This window comes from Manis pentadactyla, chromosome 12 (assembly GCF_030020395.1).
Source record: "Manis pentadactyla isolate mManPen7 chromosome 12, mManPen7.hap1, whole genome shotgun sequence".
In the NCBI taxonomy this organism is placed as follows: domain Eukaryota; kingdom Metazoa; phylum Chordata; class Mammalia; order Pholidota; family Manidae; genus Manis; species Manis pentadactyla.
The window spans coordinates 18562823-18582263 of NC_080030.1; the positions used below are offsets into that span (position 1 = coordinate 18562823).

The 19441-nt window shown below is 56.7% G+C and overlaps 1 protein-coding gene and 2 long non-coding RNA genes across 4 annotated transcripts in view; all 3 read right to left on the minus strand.

The window, feature by feature from the left end:
• Positions 1-7714: 7714 nt before the first annotated feature.
• On the minus strand, positions 7715-13299 carry LOC118908572 (ral-GDS-related protein-like). Its single transcript, XM_057489192.1, has 9 exons — positions 12985-13299; positions 12533-12687; positions 11895-12394; positions 10925-11140; positions 10511-10614; positions 9955-10024; positions 9156-9221; positions 8749-8817; positions 7715-7840 (listed from the first exon to the last, which is right to left on the minus strand). The coding sequence occupies exons 1-9, from the start codon at positions 13038-13040 to the stop codon at positions 7715-7717; spliced, it is 1362 nt and encodes a 453-aa protein (XP_057345175.1). The 5' UTR covers positions 13041-13299.
• A 2007-nt stretch (positions 13300-15306) lies between these two features.
• LOC118909302 (uncharacterized) lies at positions 15307-16859 on the minus strand. Of its 2 annotated transcripts, none has more exons than XR_008993124.1 (2): positions 16735-16859; positions 15307-15873 (listed from the first exon to the last, which is right to left on the minus strand). It is a non-coding gene; the product is annotated as an uncharacterized LOC118909302 (long non-coding RNA). The 2 variants fall into 2 exon arrangements; XR_005023564.2 differs by lacking the exon at positions 16735-16859 and adding an exon at positions 16334-16728.
• Positions 16860-18544: 1685 nt separating this feature from the next.
• The window catches only part of LOC118909330 (uncharacterized), a 41558-nt gene continuing 40661 nt past the window's right edge, over positions 18545-19441 (minus strand). Inside the window, exon 6 of the long non-coding RNA XR_008993126.1 lies at positions 18545-18724. This is a non-coding gene — a long non-coding RNA (uncharacterized LOC118909330). The remainder of the gene's footprint in view (positions 18725-19441) is intronic.

Below are 19441 nucleotides of genomic sequence, written 5' to 3' on the forward strand. Positions count from 1 at the left end.
GGGTTGAAAACACCAGCAGGGGTGGAAACGTGAGAGAGGGAAGGCAAAGTAAGGTAACAGATAAAGGATGTGTCATCGGGCAAGTTGTCACTGCTGCCAGCTGGAGGTCAGACCTCCGGGGAACTCCAGGAGCAAGGGTAGAATGTGCTTCAGAGCTGCACTACCCAAACGTCGAGGAAGCTGGCCTCCCATTGGTCACCGGTTGAGATCTCTGCTCAGACCTAGTTAATCCCCTACTCTTCTCACCTAGTTTGAGGGGGACCTAAGGGATTCTGGTGGCCTGGGAAACTCAGGGAAATAGTTTGAGATGCCTATGTGCACTGAAATGGGTGGGGCACCAATAGTTTCTACTATAAATACCAAGTGTTGGCGGAGATGTGCAGCAATGGAAACTCTAATGCACTGATACAATACCTTTGGAAAACCATCTGGCTACTATGGGCTGAGCATACACATCCCCTATGACCCAGTAGTTCATTCCTGGTTACATATCCAACAGAAATGTGAATATATGTTCACCAAATAACATGTAAAAAATGTTCTATAAGCACTATTCATAATAGCAAAGAATTGAAAATCCCCAAATATCCATTAACAGTAAAATGAATAAAAGGTGCTGTATTTATACAATAGAATATACAGCAATGACTGAATAAGCTACAGCTATATGCATCAACACAGTTGAATCTTACACACATAATGTTGAGTGAAAGGAGCCAAACACAAGAATAGACACTGAATAATTCAACTCATATTTTCAAAAGTGGCACAGCGAATATGCTATTAGAGGTCAGTGTTAAGCCAAGACAGTGGTTACACTGAGGAGTGTACGGGTCAGAAGGGGCTTCTGGATACTGGTAATGTTGTTTTTTGATTTGAGTACTGGTTATGTGTACTAAATACACACTGTGCTGTAATTCACACTCTGAATTCTCATTGAGCCTTATTCCTGTGATTTGTACACTGTTCTGTATGTTGTACTTTCACCAAAATTTTACTTTCTGCAGAAGTCAATACTAGCCTTCCTCATCTGCCCCCTCAGACCATAAAAAAAAGTGTGGTACTCCAGTGTGGTAGTGACACATTATTAGATAGACTGACCAATGAAACAGAACAGAGGTCTATAAACAGACCCCAACACACATGTAGCAGTTTACACAATGTCAAGGGGGCTTTTCAAATTAATGAAAAATACATGGATTATTTAATAGATGGTGTTGGGATAACTGGGTAGCCACTGGAACAAAAATGAGTTCATCTCTACTTTGTATCTTACACCAGAACACATTGCAGATGAGCAAAGATTTAAATTTTTAACACAAAATGATAATTAGTAAAAGAAACCCTGAGAGGATATTTTTCATAATTTAGAGTGGAGAAAGGCCTTTTTAAGCACAATATAAAAATATCCAAAAAAACAAAAGGAAAGACCGATCAATTAAACCATATGAACTTAAAAAATATATGGTACAATCCAACATATATAAAGTAACAGAAATCACAGGAAAATATTTCTATTTCATAAAACATACAGATGGCTGGTATACACATACACACACACACACACTGGTATAAAACTACTTTTTCATAAGGTACAAACTGCCACTTTTAACATGAGTGAGTCAAGAATGTAATCTACAGCATGGTGACTATAGTTGACAATATTGTACATTTGAAAGTTGCTTAGAGAGTGGATCTTAAAAGTTGTCATCATGAGGAAAAAGTTTGTAACTATTTGTGGTGATGATTGTTAACTAAATTTATTGTGGCGCTCATTTTGCAATATAAGCATACATCAAATCTTTATGTGGTATATCTAAAATTAATGCAATGTACATCAATTATGTCCCAATTTTTTAATAAAGCTCCTTCAGATCAGTAAAAAGACCAATAAGTCACGGAAATCTAGACAAAAATGTATACAAACAGTTCACCGAAAAGGAATAAAAGCAACTCAAACACGTGAAAAGATCCTCAACCTTACTCATCATGGGTGAAATAAAAGTAATGCTACAAAGATATTATTCCTATAGTATCGACAGACATAAAAATGTCTTAAAATACACTGCTGTCAAGAGCATGGGGAAACAGGCACTCTTCAGAATGCTAGAGAGAAACTCTTAAACTTGGTGAACCTGTACAGAAGTGTATTTGACAGGCACTATCAGCATTAAAGACATACATACCAGTTGCTCCAGTAATTTTACTTATACAGATATATCTTATAAGTATATTAGAACATCAGTAAAATTATACATACACGTTTAATTTTCAATCTTATTTGAAAAATGAAAAAAAAAACCCAAACATTTATTAATAGACAATTGGTCAATAAAATTCAGCCATCAAAAAGAATGAAACAAAAATTTTTTCAGATATGGAACAAGTTTAAGTGAAAAAAGCAAGGTATATATTGTATATAGTATCATTATTTATATTTTTAAGGTTAAAAACTAATATAGATATTTATAGAATCAGGAATAAATAACATTTAAAAGTAGGATTCTAAATCTAGCTCTTAAAATGTGAGTAAAAATGGGCTAACTCAGCAGCTGAAGGATATTTAAATCTTGTATATGCAAAGCAGTCTCCTGGGAGGTAACCTTTCAGCGTTTGGACTATTCTGCCAGGTAAGAGTGTGTGTACACCTGGGCCCTTGGGCTGTGCCAGGAAGGTTAGGCTAATAACGTGATGTATGGTGAGCACCTGCTTCTACTCATTTGGGGGCCTCAGTTTGACCTCTGGGAGGGACTGGAGACTGAAGTAACATTCTGACATCCTACACTTAAGACCTCAACCTCCAGTCCCTCCAGCCTATGTCCTCAACATGCCAATTCTTCAACCCTGTCAGGATCTTCTCCTTGACCATCTGCAACCCCCGTCTGCATGTCCTCCCCCTGTGGTAGACTTTGAGGCTCAGCACTAAACTGACACCCTGAACACCTCCACCGTACGCCCCTTTCATCATTCCCACCCGGCCAAACCCCAGCTCGGCCTCTTCCAGACCTGCCCTCTAGGACACGCTTCGGCCTTCTGTGATAAAATCACACACATGACGATGCTCGTGCCACCATAAACTCACGGACACAAGACCTGCTCCAGCACCGAGAAGCTCGTTCCCTCGCTCAGCCCCAGCTCAGCCCGAGCGCACCGACCGCCGCCCACGCACTGGGCCCTCGTGAGCCCGACAGCGCGCCTCCCGCCCCGGAGCTGCCCGCACGGGCTCCCCGGGCAGCCGCCCCTCCAGCCTGCCCACAGCGCCTTCAGAGTTCTCCGCGTTCCCCACACCTTGGATGCCCCACAGACGCGCCGGGGCCCCCACTTCACAGAGGAGCCCGAAGCCACCAGCCCGGAGCTTCAACTCAACAGCTCTGGGCGGGGACGTGCGCCCCAAGCCTCCCTCCCTCCCTCGCCTCGGGCCGCCACGTCCTCGCCCTCCCGCGCCGGGCCGCGGCCTCCGGCGGCGTTTTATCTTCCCGGAGCGCGGCCTGCCGGCGGCTCACTAACCGTGCCCCCGGGCGCTCCCACAAACCGCGCCGCGGGCGCCGAGCTCCGTCTCCCGCGCGTCCGGAGGCTAGCGCGCGCCGGTCTCCCTCAGCGCCACCAGAGGGCCTGTGCTCTCGGCCACGACTGCGCACGCGCAAGGCCGCCGGCGTCCAGCGGGGCTCGAGGGCGGTGCCGCCTCCCCCCGGGGGCGTGGGCCCGCCGGCCCCTGCCGCCTTGTGCGGCAACTCTGCAGAAATAGAAGCAACGTAGCAGCCGTGCTGCCTGCTGTGCGCTGAGCCCTCGGTGGGACCTGCCGGCGGCGCTGGGAGAGCGGCGGCCCGAGTCCGCGAGGCCCGCGGTGGAAGGCGCTGCAAGCGGCCCTGAGCTGAGCGGGCCTGTGACCGCCGCGGCCTCGGCCGACAGCCCCTCCGGCCTGGAGAGGACGCCCCCGGTGTCTCGCCGGCCGAGGCGGGGCGCCGGGTGTGCGCGGTCCCCCGGGACCCGCTTCCAGAGGAGCGCCTGGCGCACGGCGCCGCGGGCAGAGCCTGCGGAGGCACAGGGCGGAGGTCGGGCACCGGCGCCCCTCCGAGGGGCCCGCACTCCCCTCGCTCGGGGGCGCACTTTCCCTCCTTAAATAAAACTTTAACTCTACTTAACTGCTGCGTCTCTGCCCTTCAGTTCTTCGCTGCGGCGGGGACAAGAACCGAGAATACACACGCCCTCCTGACGGGAGCCCCGGCCCCCGGGGGTGTGTGTGCGCGACGGAGACGCGGGGAGAGAGGGGCGCGAGCATGGGAACAGGGAGCTTGGAGCGCGTGCAAGGTGGGCCTGCGGGAGGGACCCGGGGAGAAGGGCCGCTGGGCAGGAAGCCGCGGGGCCTCAGGGCTAGAGAGGCGGGGACCGCGGGTGCAGACAGAGGAGGGGGCCTCCGGAAAAAGACCCCCACCGAAACTCCGTATGAAACACTTAAGCAAAGTCACAGTAACATTAATTCCCTTAAAGTAATACAAGCATTCTTCTGTGAGAGACTAAAACTAAAGAGATTAAAACTAAAAAGCCAGGAGTAACTTGGCCTGGAATGTTTGAACATCCACCAGATAAGAAAATACCTGAGCATAGCCCAGGTCTTCATTGTGTCAATTAAATGAGGCTATTTTAAAATTCACTTTAGCCTGCTAAAAGGCCCAGCTTATTTTCTTTAACTTTACCCACATGCTGCTTTTCTTCCTCTAGCCCTAATCAAATGATTTGCATCCTAGGCAAGTACTAACGGCAAGCGAACCCAGCCACAAACAACATAGTAAAAACAGGAAAGATTCCATCCTAAAGATAAGGTTGCATTTTAAAACCCAAGAAGTAAAAAAATAGGTTTCTTAACATAACAGACAACAAGTCAGCTCACCTTGGGAGCAGGACAGGCAGTCTTGACTGATATGCTCCCAAACCAAGAAGCTGTTATTCTGGAAAAGAATCAGAGCAGTAAATTTCTTGTGTTAACTCTGCAAAATAATCTGGAAGACTGACAAGAAATTGTCTCTTCAAAGATAATCATTTGGGGACCATTTAGCCAGTTTGCATCCCTACCCTTTGTCTCTCAACGGCCTATAAATCCCCTAGACAACGCACCACCCGCGGCTATCATGTCCCCTCCCGGCAGGTGCAAGTCAGGAGCTCTGTCCTCTAGCTTTATCTCCAAATAAAAGCCTCGCACTTGCTCTCCTACCTTGAGTGTTTGCAAAGTTCATTCTTCAACTCCGTGAACAAGAACACCCGCATCAGCTTCTCTGAGGAGGCCCAGAGCAGCACACCTGGTGCCAGAGGGCCCTGCCACCTCCCCAGCACACGTCGGGTGGGACAGGTGCACTGTAGCCCACAGTCAGGGTGGCCAGGCAGCCGTGTGAGCCTGGTGTCCCAGCAGCAACAGTCCAGAGCCTGGCATGCTCTGGGCACCTGCACACAGCGGGGCAGGACGGACCGCTGGCCCAGTGACCACCCAGCAGGCCCACGGCTGCTGCTTTGTTTTGGGCCCAGCAGTTCATGTGTCTCAGGTTGAGGCTGTGGGCTGTGCAGGAAGACAGGTCTGACCTAGGCTACCACCCTGCCACAGGCCCGTCTGCCCTCCTCCTGCCCAAACCTACCTCCCTATGTAGCCGGGGAGCCTGAGGTCATCCCTGGGACCACCGTGCAGGCAGACTCCCCTCCTGGGAGGGTGAACACATCCTGAGAGCCCTGGGGGAGCATTATGGGGAGACCAGCGCCAAGTGCCTCTGCTCAGCCTCCCAAGCCTTTTGTCACAGACATCAGGCCACTCAGCCAGGACCCAGGAGCGGGACACCAGGGGCCTCACACCAGCCTGGCCTGGGGATGGATGGCTGAGGGGCACCATGGGGGAGGACTGGGGACCTGGGAGCTTTGGGGGGTGCTCTGAGGTGTGAAGTGTGGAGAAATTGGGTTCACAGAAAGCCCCCCAAAGGAAGGCGTGCACCTCTTGGAGGTGCTTTGAGAGACCAAGTTCAGCGTTGTTTGAAAAGGACTTTTCTGGAATGTGTGGGGCAGCTGTGTCTCATTAAATGGTACAGTGCTAGACTGGTGCCCTGCAGCCGTGGGATCTACTTGGGTACATCTGCAGTGGTGTTCAAGACGTGAAGAGACACCCTGGGGCTTCTAATCAGCAAGTTTCTGTGTCTGATCATAATCTATAGGTGACAGGAAATAAGGTTTAGTTTCTGTTTGAACAGCCCTTCCCAGTGTTGCCAAGGTGTGCCAGCCTGGGGCTTAGAGCGCCCCGCTCTTCCTGAGCGCCTTATGGGGGGAGGACAACCTGGCGGAGGTCAGGGCCCCCCTGCATCATAGAGTTTGAGGGCTGGGGGTGGGGTGGGCTGGGGCACATGATGTCTGCAGGAGGGGCAGAGCTTTGAGAAGAAAGAGCAGTGTGGTGGCAATCCGTTCATCATTTATTACATTCTGCACAGGGATGACCCCAACCCCCAGGAACCATTAACCTCAGACATAACACCCAGACCACAGTGTGCCTGGGGAGGCTATTTTCAGGGATGGGGGAGGGAGTTGTACAGGAGGCTCCCCTGGAAGCAAGCCCCGGAACCCTGTGATGGCTGGCCACCCCTCCATCCTCGGATGCCTCCACTGGGAACCAGGGGGCTGTGGTCCCACGCAGCACTGCGCCGAGTCCATGTCCATCCCGGGAAAGGCCGGGCCTGGTGAGGACAGCCCCCACCTCTTCCTGGAACCCTGTGGCTACGACTCGGTGGCTGACGGCGCCCAGGCAGGAGTTGGCGTCACGGCGGGAGGCCACCAACATGAAGGGGAACATCCTCCACACGGTGGGGCGGCTCGCCTCTGTCCAGCGGGCCACGAGCAGAGGGGACGACACAGCACGAAGGGGGCCAGGTTGGCCGCAGCTACATACGGGTCCTTGAGGATACAGCGGCAGCCTGGGGAGCTGCCCGAGTCTGCGGACGGAGGAGGTGCCAGAGCAGCTGCCCAGCAGAGGCTCAGGATGAGCAGCGGGAGGAGGAGGAGCAGCAAGCAGACTGGGGTCCTGGGGCGCCAGGTGCCGCCTGCGCGAAGGGGAAGAAGCTCTCCTCCTCATGCATCCAGGACACCAGCAGGGCCGAGGGCCCGATGACAGAAGCTACAGGGCACGCGGGTGAGCAGAAGAGGCAGGTTATCCCGGGTTCCCCCCATTATCCTGCTTCCTCCCCGACCCCACTGCCCTCTGGGCTCTGGGCCCTGTGCGGAGGGTCCTGTCAATCACCAGCACCCGGGGGCATCCCTGTCACGGGAAGGCTCCTGAGCATCACCTACTCACAGAGGAGGAGGCTGGGTCCCGGAGGGGGAGCGGAACCACCCTTCAGTCTGACAGGACTGGTCGGCCTTGGAGCTGGGACCCCAGCCCCACCGGTCTTTAGGACGCCCCCACACCCAGCATGGCCTGAAGCTTCCCTGAGGCTAAGGAGCAGCCCACCCCCTGCCGATCGCCCCAGCCCAGAAACTCACCTGGCCCTGGCCAGGAAGTTTAAATCTTGTGCGACCTGAAGAACTGCAACAGTCCCTTTATGCCAGCGCCCTGGCCTGGGGGCTCCAGCTGGCAGGACAGGCTGTAGCTGCAGGACAGAGGGACACATGTGAGCCCCTGGAGCCACACGTCAGGGGGCCCTTCCCCCAGAGCCTGCCGGCAGCTGCAGCCCATGCCTGACTCTGGCAGGGCTCACCTCTCCTCCTCATCCCGGGGCTCCACGGCCTGGGCAAAGGATACGAAGCGCTCCTCAGGCTCCAGGTCATACAGCCTGGCCACGTACTTATATATCATCATCTCATGTAGGATGACAGTGACCTGGGGCAGAGGAAGGACAGGATGCAGACAAGAGGGGGTGAGGAGTGGGGCACTGGGATGGTCCCGGATCTTTGCTCACACGGGAACCCGCCTTCCCTCCAATGCCATCCAGCCCTGCCTGTTCCCACTGTTGGGTCTCCAGCTCCTCATCCAGGAAGGAGGCCTTGATGCCACCCCCCACCTGACAAAACCTTTAGTATCCTCAGCTCTGTGTGTCTTAACTCTCTCCAGACACGTTAGACCCAGGGGATGGGCCAGACAGGGTCCTGCCCAGGGGGTCTTGACTCCATCCCTCACCTTCTGTGACTGGGCACTCAACTGTCTCTGTCTCATCCCGTAACCCTGGAAGGCAGGAAGGCAACCAAAGTGCATCAGAAACAGCCCCCTGAGCCCAGAATGAGGCCGGAACGTCCCTACCCTTTCTCAAGTTGGAGGACCTCCAGGGCCCTCCAAGGGGCAGGCCTGCCCAGAAACAGCACCCGGACCTGGCCTGAGATCGGGGCTACCGAGAAACGGGGACTGCACTGGGGAGCTGAGGCCAAGCTTCCCACGCAACTGTGTGATGGCAGACAGGGAGACTGGGGCCTCAGGCGGGAAGGCACTGCCAGCCCCCTGATGTGCTTCCTGCCCTGAAGGAGCAAGATCCCTCCCCCTGGACAGGGCCTGAGGGGGAGACCAGTCCTGCCCAGATGCTGCCCCCTGGAGCCCTCAGCCCCACCTGCCCTGGGGCCAGGACCAGGGCTTAAGCCCGTCCTTCTGGCAGTCCTCTCCAAGAAGCCCAGCTCCTGGGGTGGAGGGGGGAATCAGGAGTGGGGGAGGCCCAGTGCTGAGAGGTCCAGGCTCACTGGGGGCTCTCTCCTCTCTAAATCTCACCGTCCTGCCCCCCTGTTCCCTGCTGGGTCACTCACATCGTTATTTTCCGGGAGTTGGTCTATGGGCACGTCTCGTAGAAACAATCCAAGGAATGGGACCATGCCCTGTGCCACCAGGGTAGGGAGGTGATGAGTCCCCGCCTGCCTCAGGGGCGCCCACAGAGCCTCCCCTGAACCCCACAGCCCCCAGCTCCCTTGGACCACTCTGTGCTGCCTCCCTCCCCTCCCTTCACCCTGAGCTCCCCTTTTGGTCCCTCCCAGGGATGGCTTTTGGCCAATCCCAGGACCTGTGGTCCCTACACCTGTCCTCCAACTTCCCCCTGTACCCAGCTGCTCTCGCCCTCCTCCTGGTCACCCCAGTGCTGGCAGCCCAGGGCTGGTGGCACCAGGGGCAGGTACAGGGTCACCCCCACCGCCTGTGACCCGCGCCATGCCACTCTCACCTGCTTCTTCCTATACTGGCATCCCCTGGGGGCCCACCGCTTTTGCTTCACGATGGCCCTCGCCTCCTGCAAGGACCAGGACACTCAGGTGCTCATGCTCCCCTCCCACGTGGCCTCCCACAACCAGACCGTGGTGGATGACTGCCTTGCCCGAGCCCCCTGGCACCCATGCTGTCCCCACCTCCAGCAGGCTCTCAGCCTAGAGCGACCTCAGCTCCAGCACACACTCATACTCATGGGGGTCCTTAGGCCTCGGCCACAGCCCTGAGAGTGTCAGGGGAGGTCCCTCTGCCTCCCAGGGTGCCCTGAGGACTCACTGTCACCTGGCTACCAGCACGGCTCCCCTCACATGACCGGGGTGGGGCAACCACAAAGCTGAAGCCCATCTTGTGCTCCCTGGACCCTGCTCACCTGGGAGGCCCGCACCCCAGGGTGACGGCAACTCTCCATGTCCACATGAGGAGCCCGAGGCCACAGAGGGGCAGTGACAGGCTAAGGGGACCCAGGGGAGAAGCCAACCTTGCTCAGCCACAGGCCCCACCCCTGCTGCCGACCCCACACCAGACCCAGCCCTGACAGGGGCCTGTCCTCTGGGGCATCACTGGATGCCGGGCCCCCAGTCAAGTGGAGCCAGGGAGGGAGACAGACGAGGCCCTTGGGAGCCTGGGGGACCCTACTTTCCCCATCAGCTTCCCCCTCCTACCCCGCACACCTCGAGTCTTCCCCAAGGCTGTGCCACAGCACGGCAGAGGACTTGCCCCAAGGACCCCTCCCTTCCAGACCTCTGGCCTCCATTTACCTTGAGAAGCCACTCTCTGTTAGCCTCCTCATCCCTCTTTTTAAGTTTTTTGTAGGTCCGGGAGCTCTTCCTAAGGGGAGGGGAGAGGAGGAGGGAGAAACATGGCCAGCAGGTGGAGAGTTTGGGGGCAGACCCCTTTTCCTAGAGATCCTAGAAGGTCCACTAGCCTGCAGGAGGCTTTCCACCACGGCCCTGAGCCCTGGGGAATCTGTGGCCTGGGGAGAGGGCTCCAGGTTTCCACCCAGGGCCTCCATTCCCAGTTCTCCCAGGGGCGAATCTGCTTTGGGCCAGGTCGCTGTCCTTGGGGCAGAGACCTCCTGCTGCAGAGCACAAGCTCAAGATCTCCAATGGGCTTCAACCCACACCTGACATTGAAGGAAACTGATTCCTACAGGGGTACCCCTTGCCTAACCCACAGGGGGCCCCAAGAGCCCACCATCCCTGCCTCTAGGCTCTGCTGCCTCCCAGGAAGTCCCAGCCCACTGAGGGACACTGCAAGATGTAGGGGTGTCCCTGTCCACTCAGGTGCCCTGGTCCCAGGGACAGGACTACCCACCAGGAAACACGTCCCCAGGTGCTCTCCAGACGACCTATGGGACGGCTCTGCAGGGCCAAGAGAATGGCACGGAGGGCAGCGAAATTCTTGAGGGCCAGACACTCCTGGGAGGGAAGACAGAGCTGAGAGCCTGGCCTGCTTCTCTGCTCTGTCCCCCCATGAACTCCTGTCCTTAAGGAGACAGACACCCAGGAAGCCCAGCACACCTGGTACCTGCTGAGCAGCCCTCCTGGGTGGAGTACTGTAGCTCAACCCAAGGAAGGGGCCAGGGATGGCTGTCCCACCCCTGGGGCCTGTGAGTCCCCATCTTCATGCCCCTGGCACGAGGGGCTCAGGGACCATGCAGGGTAGACCGCAGACAACCATCCTGAGAGTTGGCAAAGGAGGGACCCCGGAGGCCATCCCATGACACACCTCAGCCACCCGAATCCAGAACTGCACCACTTGGGCCCTGTCCTGGGCCGTCATGGTCACGGTCCCGAGGCAGGAGGAGATGACCAAGCTAACCATGGCATCGAATTGCCTGATGACCATTTGCACGTTGGGGGCCAGGAGCTCAGTGCCTTCCATCAGTGGCTGGCTCTCTAAGTAGGCCTTGCATTGGACATATTCAATCCTGCTGTACAGCTCCTGGGGATGACAAGGGGTGTCACCCAGCTGTGCCCCTGGTGCCCATGGTCCCGGGCAGGGTCACCAGTCAGACCTGGGGCCCAGGCAGCTGGGGACGTGCTGTGAGCCTTGTGGCCGTCCAGGCTTCAGATCACATTCACTGAGGCACCCAGGACCGGATGCACAGGACCCCACAGTGGTGGGGAACGGAGGGGCTCTGCTCGCAGGCACCCTCACTCACCTCCTCCCTGCAGCACAAGGCAGCTCACACCTGCCCATCCTGGGGCATCTGCCTCCCATTCTGCCACCCCGTGGATCCCACTCCCCACTCAGGTGCAGTTTCCCCTGAAACACCTCCACCCGGGGCTTTTGTTGGTGTCTGTGTCTCCCACGCCGTCAGGTCCATGGCAGGGGCCTCTGAAGTGCGGAGGCTGCGGAGGCCTGCCAGGCCAATGGCCCGAGGACCTAAGGCCCTGGCAGCACCTCCCTGAGCACCCCTCCCCTGCCCTGCCCCTCCCAGCCTGGCCAGGCCCTGCCCACCTTCCCTCTGCTCCTCATTGGTCTGCAAGGATCCCTCAGTGCCAGCCCTACTGTCCCCCCCGTGGTCAGGGATGGCTTGGGGGTGAGGAGAGTCTCTCAGGGCACATGGTGAGTCCATGGGGAAGCTGGGACGTGGGCCCAGATCACAGGAGTCCATGTCAGGGGACGGCAGGTCTGGCGCAGTCCATGACACAGGGCAGGCCCACCCCCAACCCTGAGAGCCTGCTCTGCTCACCGCACACATCAGGGTCAGCTGCTCGGCCACCAGGTGGGCGGGGAACTGCAGGATGGTCCGCTCCTCCGTCCTCGGCACATCCGGGGTGATCGCGACACAGGCGCTGGTGGGCTCCGGGTCTGCCTCTGGCTCTGCCAGGCCCGGTGCCATTCCTGCAGGTGCCATGGGACCCAAGCCCAAGGGTTCATGGGGCTCCAGCTCAGAGCCTGGCACTGGGGCTGAGACCACTCCTGGGATGTCCCAGGGGCTCATGGGGTCTGGACATGGCTCTGGCTCTGCAAGGCCTGGTACCATTAGGCCTGAGGGCTCCTGGGACTCCAGCTTGGGGCCTTGCCTCGGAACTGAGGCCTCTGCTGGGATGTTCTCCGGCTCTGCAGGGGCTGAAGCAGGTGACACTGGCCGTAGCTCCTGCACAGGGGTCTGAAGGAGCTCCTGGACAGGCTCTAGCCATGAAGCCGGCCCTCCCTGTGTCTCTGGAGCCAGCCGCCTCTGCCGTGGGTCTGGAGCAGGACACAGAGAAAGGGTCACCCCAGGCTGATTCCCTGCACCTTACAATGACAGAAGAGCCCTCACTGCCTTGAAGAGAACCCCAGTCCGGGAAGCCCACCCTAGACGGTCCCCTGGCTGCAGCCCCTCACCTTCCAGCTCTGCCACCGTGGGCCCCAGGTGCTCCTCCTGGACCAAGTGGTGGAGGACTTGGCCCTCCAGGGTGGATGAAGGCTGGCTGGCATCGATGACGCTGGGCACATGCTCGGGCTCCCAGGCAAGGCGTCTAGCCTGTCCCGTCCTGGGGCTGGGGGAAGGCCTGGGGGTGGCAGAGTGAGAAGCCTGGTCTTTCCAGCCACACTGGCCTCTCGGTCCACCCTTGTGTGGGCCTGGCCGCTGTGCACTCCCCTGCCTGTCCAGGCACCTGCCTGTCCCCCTTCCTGACCCTGCGTGTCTGTCCTGGGACCCCATCCTCTCCCCTCCTCCCCAAGAGGAAGTGACCTGCTGGGCTCTGCTGGGCTCCCCCTTGCCCCAAGCCCCAAACTCCTCCTCCCCCCATTCTGTGAGACGGGCAGCGCCCCCTCTGGACCCAGTGAGTGCTCACATTTTCTGTTCCTCCTCTGGCCCCTCGTCATGCCCCCTGTTGCTTGAAGAGGCCATGAGGGCATCACTTGTGACACTCCCTGGCCGTGACCTGCGGATGATTCCTGAAGTGACTGCCCGAGTCCACCCGGGGTGGGGTCCCAGTATTGTGTCTGCTTCCTTCACTCAGTTACGCTAAGTGTCCCCAAAGGGTCTGCACAAAGTGGGCACTGCGTACCTATTGTTGCTTAAGGAAGTCCTGCCAGAACCTTCCCAGGTACCCCTCTGCTGCCCCCAGAGGTCCCTCGTGTGGCCACTGTGAGGTCAAGGACCAGGCCCAGCCCCAGGGAATTGCTGGCCTCCGTTCCAAAGTCTCATTTCCAAATGAGTTAGGCTTCAGGCCACTGACGGGTGAGGCCAAAGACTTCATCGGGCACAAATAAATAAGCCCCGAAGTGGCCCAGCTTGGCCGGCAGTCCTCTCTGCAGTGCCGGGCGCCAGGGGAGCCCCACTAAGGTGCCTCCCGTGTTCCCCATGGGCACCCTAACAGGCTGATCACCAGCCACCCTGCCTGTCAGAGGAGCACGCTGTGGCTCAGACACATGTGGGGACACGCAAGACACACAGCCCGACTGTGCCGAGGAGGGGGTGGGTGCTCACCGGGGGAGCAGCTGGCCCATGGCCGGCTGGTCAGCATACCTTGCAGGGAATAGGGACCAAGAAATGTTCCGGCTGAGGGTTGTCCCTGAAGACAGCCTTCTTGCCCTGAACTGTCCCTGCTTCTCCTTCACAGCTGCCAGCTGGTCGGTGTCCTCGGGAGGGAGTGTGAGCTCAGGAGCACTCCGGCTGGTGTTTGGAGCTGGTTCTACTCGTACCAAGCGCTTTCTCCCCTTCCTCCTCACTCCTGTCTGGGGAGTCCTGCACGTGGGGACCTCAGTCCCATGGAGAGTTGGCTCAGGTTCACACTGAGAGGGGCAGCAGGGATATAGTGAGTGGGAAACCCAGGACCCACCAGGACGAGGGAGGCTTGCAGCTCACCCGAGAGCCCTCAGCCCCATGGGGTGCCCCTGGGAATGAGGTTCCAAGCCCCCTGGAGTGGGACTGTCAGCTACTCTCATGGGAAAGCCCTGGGAGGGTCCTGGCAGGTTGCCAGGTGTGGAACGGGGTCTTGGGGTGTAGACAGCCTGCCCCAGGTCCAGGGAGATGGAGTAGGTGAATCCATCCACCAGCTCCTCCACGCTCCCCGGGGTGGAGCTCTGCAAAGCCAGCACCTGGTAGCTGGGGAGGAGGCACTCACGGTTGCGTGGACCTCCCTGCAGGGGGCAGTGTGGGCCCCCAGCCCTGCCCCTGAGATCAGGCAAACAGGGTGGCCTGTGTAGACATCCAGTCGCTCAGGGAAGGAAAGGTCACCCCCGGGCTCAGGATTGACATGTGGGTGGAAGTACCTGGTCCCAACACTCACCTCCACATCCTGAATGATGAGATCAGAGCTGTGACACTGACTGCCCCCCTGCTCCCCAGCCTGCAGTGCCACCCATGCCCCACGCCCACCACACACACACAAGGGGCCGGGGTAAAGGTCAGCCCGGGATGGGTCACACTCGTGGCCTGGCCCTGGAGTGCCCTGCTCTGGGCTGCCCTGTGTTACCTCGGGGCTCCTCGGGAGACACGGACAGAGGCGTTGGAGGTGGTCTCTGAGCCAACGCCCAGAGGCAGCAAGAGGCCACTCTCTCTCGGCTTCCCTGACTCCCACGCCTTCAGAAGGCTCCGCACAACAAGACCGCATGTTGCTCTGTCGAGCGCCTCCGGTCAAGTGAGCTGGACTGGGGTCTGCGACCAGGATCTGGGTTCAGTCCGGGTCACAATTCAGGTTCTACTGGGTATGTCATCAGTGACATCACTTCTTCAAAGGTCCATTTCCTGGGCCCCTCCCTGTATTCAGACACGCCCACATGCCCCTCTGGGCTGCTGACTGCCCACCCTCCTGGCCCTTGCCATGCACAACTACACAGATCTCCACCATAGCCCTCCCTTCACTCTGTGGCATTGTCACCTGGGTCCCAGCTCTGAGCAGAAGAGCTTATTTTCTCTCCTGTGTGACACAGTGATTTTCTCTCCTGTGTGTTTGTGTGTGTGTGTGTGTGTGTGTGTGTGTATGTGAGGTCTTTCCTTGCGGCTGAGCCTATCTGCAATGGATGTGTTTCTAATGGTTAATGTGTTTTAAATGCTGGATGTATTCAGTTACTCCCATGCCACCTCCATATTCTTTGATGACGCTTTCATTTAGATGTAAGGTCAAAACCGTTTTTGCAAATGGTAATAAAATACGGCTTGAGAACGACAATGAATAATTATCTGTCTCATTGTAAAATAAATGAAAACCGTTACCAGACTTGCAAATCTCTTATACTTGGCAAATTAACAATCTGAAGTAAGCATTACAAGCGTTTTATACATATTTTGAACACAAAAACTATAAAGACCAGTCTCTTTTCCTTTTCTTTTTCTTTTGTGATTAGAAGCTGGAAAATCTACTTATAACTGGTTCTGTTACTCGAGGTGCAGACTTGCTAGAAGTGTCAGATGAACTAATTTTCTCCTTCATGTTCTTCTGTTCATTTCTCATCTTCACATCTGAGAACAGATATATCCTTCACATTTCCAGAGTCAACAAGCATTAGATTCAGCTTGAACTGCTGCCATGTATATGTTCCCTGCAGATCTGGAGGAGCAGCTCCCAGCTGGGACACTGTTATGCAGAGCAGGCCGGGGGGTCCCAAGTGTCACAGAGGAGCTGGGCAGCCGTCACGTCAGACTGCGCCAGCCCTACAGCTCCTGAGTCTCCCATCCGTCGGGTCACTGTGGCCAGGGGGAGGTTTGCAGCCTGTCTTCACTCTCTTGCGGAGATCCCCTGCTGGGCCAAAAGGACAACCTCAGAAGGGAAGTTGTGCATACTGATCGTGGTGAAAATTACACTTTTGATTTAGCATCAGAAGGTGGAAGAAGATGCTGAGTGGGATTTCTCTTGTCCTAAACTGGTGTTAAGGCTCACAGCTTAGGGCAAGGTGCAAAGTTCGTGCATTCCAGAGACCACTGCCACAGGTGGGCTCCTAGCACCTCCTTGTGGGGTCGGCCAAGAGGCGGGGGCCCTGCTGCCCCCTCACCCACAGCCCAGCCCCCCTCGCCTGTCCTGGGCGGGGAACTGATCTGCTGCGGGGAGATGCTTGTCAGTCATTGGCAAACTTGCGGGGGGCCGGGGATGGGGCAGGGCTCGCAGCAGGGGGCCCGCTGCTCCCCTTCACACTACTTCTGGGTGACCAGAAGATTGGAGGGGTGCTTTAGCTCTCTCCCCGCGAGCCACCACCCGGTACCCGCCACGGAGAAGCCGCCGTCCCGGCGGAGCTGCGCGTGATGAGGGGGTCTCGGGAGATCTTTGCGCTCTCGGGACGTAACCGCGGCTGCCTGATCTGCAGCGATCTCTGAAGGTGGGGAGACTCGGTGAGCTGGTGTGAAAGGCAGGCAGCAGGCTCTCAGCGGCCCCAGGGCTCCACATGGAGGAGAGTGCGGGTTAGAGGAAGGGGCGGCGTCCCGGGGCTGCAAGGAGCCAGGGCAGGGGCACCTCACCGGGCGCAGGCCACGGCTGCCCTTGTCGGAGGGGCCGCTCCAGGGCCGGGCCGGGGAGAGCCCGCGCCCGTCTCTGAGGGGCCCTCACCTGGCAGAGCCCAGCAGCAGGAGATGGACCCAGGGCACTGCCCGTTTAAGGCAAGCCTACCTTTCTACCAGCCTCCGGCCCCATCGTCTAGGAGCTGAACAGGACCAGGACGGAGAGGAGGAGGAAATTGGAGTCGAAATGGGGTGGGACTGAAGTACCATATCCTTGAGGCAGGTCTGATGGCCCTATTTTTGAATGCAGCCCCGTCCCTCCTCACTCAGCTGTACTTTCATTTTCTTTAGCATGTCACATGCTATCTAATTTACTTACTTATTATGGCTCTTATTTACTGTCTTTCTCTTTCCCCTCGTCTCTGCCTTCATCCCAGCATGTAACTCCACAAGGGTCTCTGCTTTTAACAAATGTTTCCCTAGTGTCTAGAATTACACCGTCATTTGGGCAGCCCCTCACTACATGTGGCCACTTAACTTTAGCTTAATTACAGTGAAATAAAATTCAGAGCTTCAGTTGCATTAGCATGCGGCAAGCGGCTAACATATTGGGCAGGACTGACAGGGAACATTTCGTTATCGCCTTCAGCTGTATTGAACACTGCTGATCTAGAACAATAGCTGGCATGTGGTGGTGTTCAATAAATATTTGTAGAACAAATCATGAATGGCTGAGAGCTGTTTGTAAGACAAGATAGTCTAGTGGTTTAGAGAACGGGGCCTAGATGCAAATGCCTCTACTACTAATAGTTGTATAAACTTGGGCAAGTTAACGTAACTTACCCTTTCTAGGCTCTGGGGATAAGGCAGTGGGCTAGGCTGACCATGGTCTCTGCTCTCACACAGCTTGTATTCCAGTGGGGGAGACTGACAACAACTAAGTAAACAACGGGACTGACACGTTTGTCCACTCCAGGAGGCAGCCTGTCCCCTGGTAGGCTGGTATATCCCACGGAAGACAGAGCCCACTGCAGGCACTCAGTGACCCGCGGAGAGAAGGGAGGAGGTCATTGACGTGGTGGTGAGTTCTCGGACGGCATGGAGGGGCAGCCGGATGGAGTGGAACCGCTCGGAAAGTGACTGTTGAGCTCTTAGAAAGATGTGGAGCCCATCAAGGGACCATCTCGGAGGCAGGCAAAAGAATATTCCGTACAAAGCTCAAGTCCTGCACGAAGCGTTGTGCCTGTGCAAAGATCGGAGAGAAGGCCCAAGTTGCTGGAATGCAGCGAGCGAGGGGAGGAGAGAGTAGGGAGGGAAGTCAGAGCAGCAGGCAGGTCTGGTCCTGTGGGGGGTTCGGGAATATTGCCTTGCCCTGCCGAGCCCCCACGTGCACCACGCATGGCGTACATCACGCACACACACACCCCCAACATGCACATCACACTTGCGCGTGCACACACGCACACACGTCGTGCAAGTGCACATCGTGCTCATACACATGACGCGCACACACCCGACACGCACATGCACATCGCGCTTGCGCCCATCACGCGTGTACGCGCCCATCGGGCGCACATACCTCCGACTTGCACACGCACCTGTCGCTCGCGTGGGTGTTCCCCGGAAGCTGAGATTACTGTTGCCTCCAGGGGGCGCGTGAACATCACAAATGCGTCCAAGGGTCAGATCCGGTGAGGTCCGAGTGCTTTTCTGAGGGCGAAATTGGAGCGCCCGGAAACTGCAAGGGAAGTCTCAGCTTTCCTACTGGAAGCGAAAAGCTCTTTACAAATTAAGTTTTCCTGGGCAGCTGGTTTACTAAGCCAGCAGGCTGGACTTTCATACAATGGAGTGAGTTAGACTGTCCTGGGACAGAGGGGAGGGGAGAAGGCTAACGCGGAGGGGGGTCGACCAGGGCCAGGCCGGTGAGGCAGCCGGAAGGCAGCCCAGAGGGCGGGGGGATGGTGCGGTCGGGGCGGGCCCGGGGTGGGGACGGGGCCCGGGGACTTGCCGATACTTCAGGATGTGTTCCCAGAGCACTTCTGCCGGGAAACGTCTCCGTTAACTTCAGAAATCATTTGCTAAGCGCTGTTTCGACAAAGTTTCATGTATTACGCTGTGCAATACACGTTAGCAAGGCATGATCCTGGGCTTTGACAAAGCTAAAATCAAAAACAATTTTACATATAAACACACTGCACATGAGTCATTTCACACGGTGGGGGTAAAGGCCAGCATCTAGGCAATGTCCTGTGAAAGGGACTAAACCACTTCGTCCTCACGGGTCCCTAAGGGCTGCAGCCGGGAGAGGTCTCCCCACGCCCCACGCCCCTCGCCCGGCCGTGCTCTGGACTCTGAACACCTCAATGTAAGATAAATTCTAGAAGAAATAAACAGGCAAAGAGAGGCAACAAAGGGCCAGGTAATTTATCTGAATGCCCCCGGGCGAGGTTCCTCGGCATGGCAGTCACAGGCCGGGGAAGTCACGCGAAAGTAGACAGGCAGCGAGTTTTTAAAGAAGGTAGGGGGAGGCAGAGCTTAGATTTACAGCGGCGCGAGGATTGGCTAGCCTAAGGCATATTTTTCAGGTTGGGAGGGGGCAGCAGCCGGGGACTTTGACACGTCATCAGTGTCTGACGTGCTCACCCCTCCCCCTAGTGCTTTCAACCTTACACTCAACAGGGTGGTGATCCAGGAGGCCTCTCCCTCCGGCCATGTAGGAGCCTGGGGAGCTGTCGCTTAGCACCGCGCCTTGCGTAGCTTGTCGCATCACCCAATGACCTGTGACCCCGGCCAGGTCGCCAGCCCCTTGAGGTGGGGATGGTCTCACTTTTGGGTTCAAAAGGGAAAGCCTTTATTTTCACTTAATAAGTGTTACC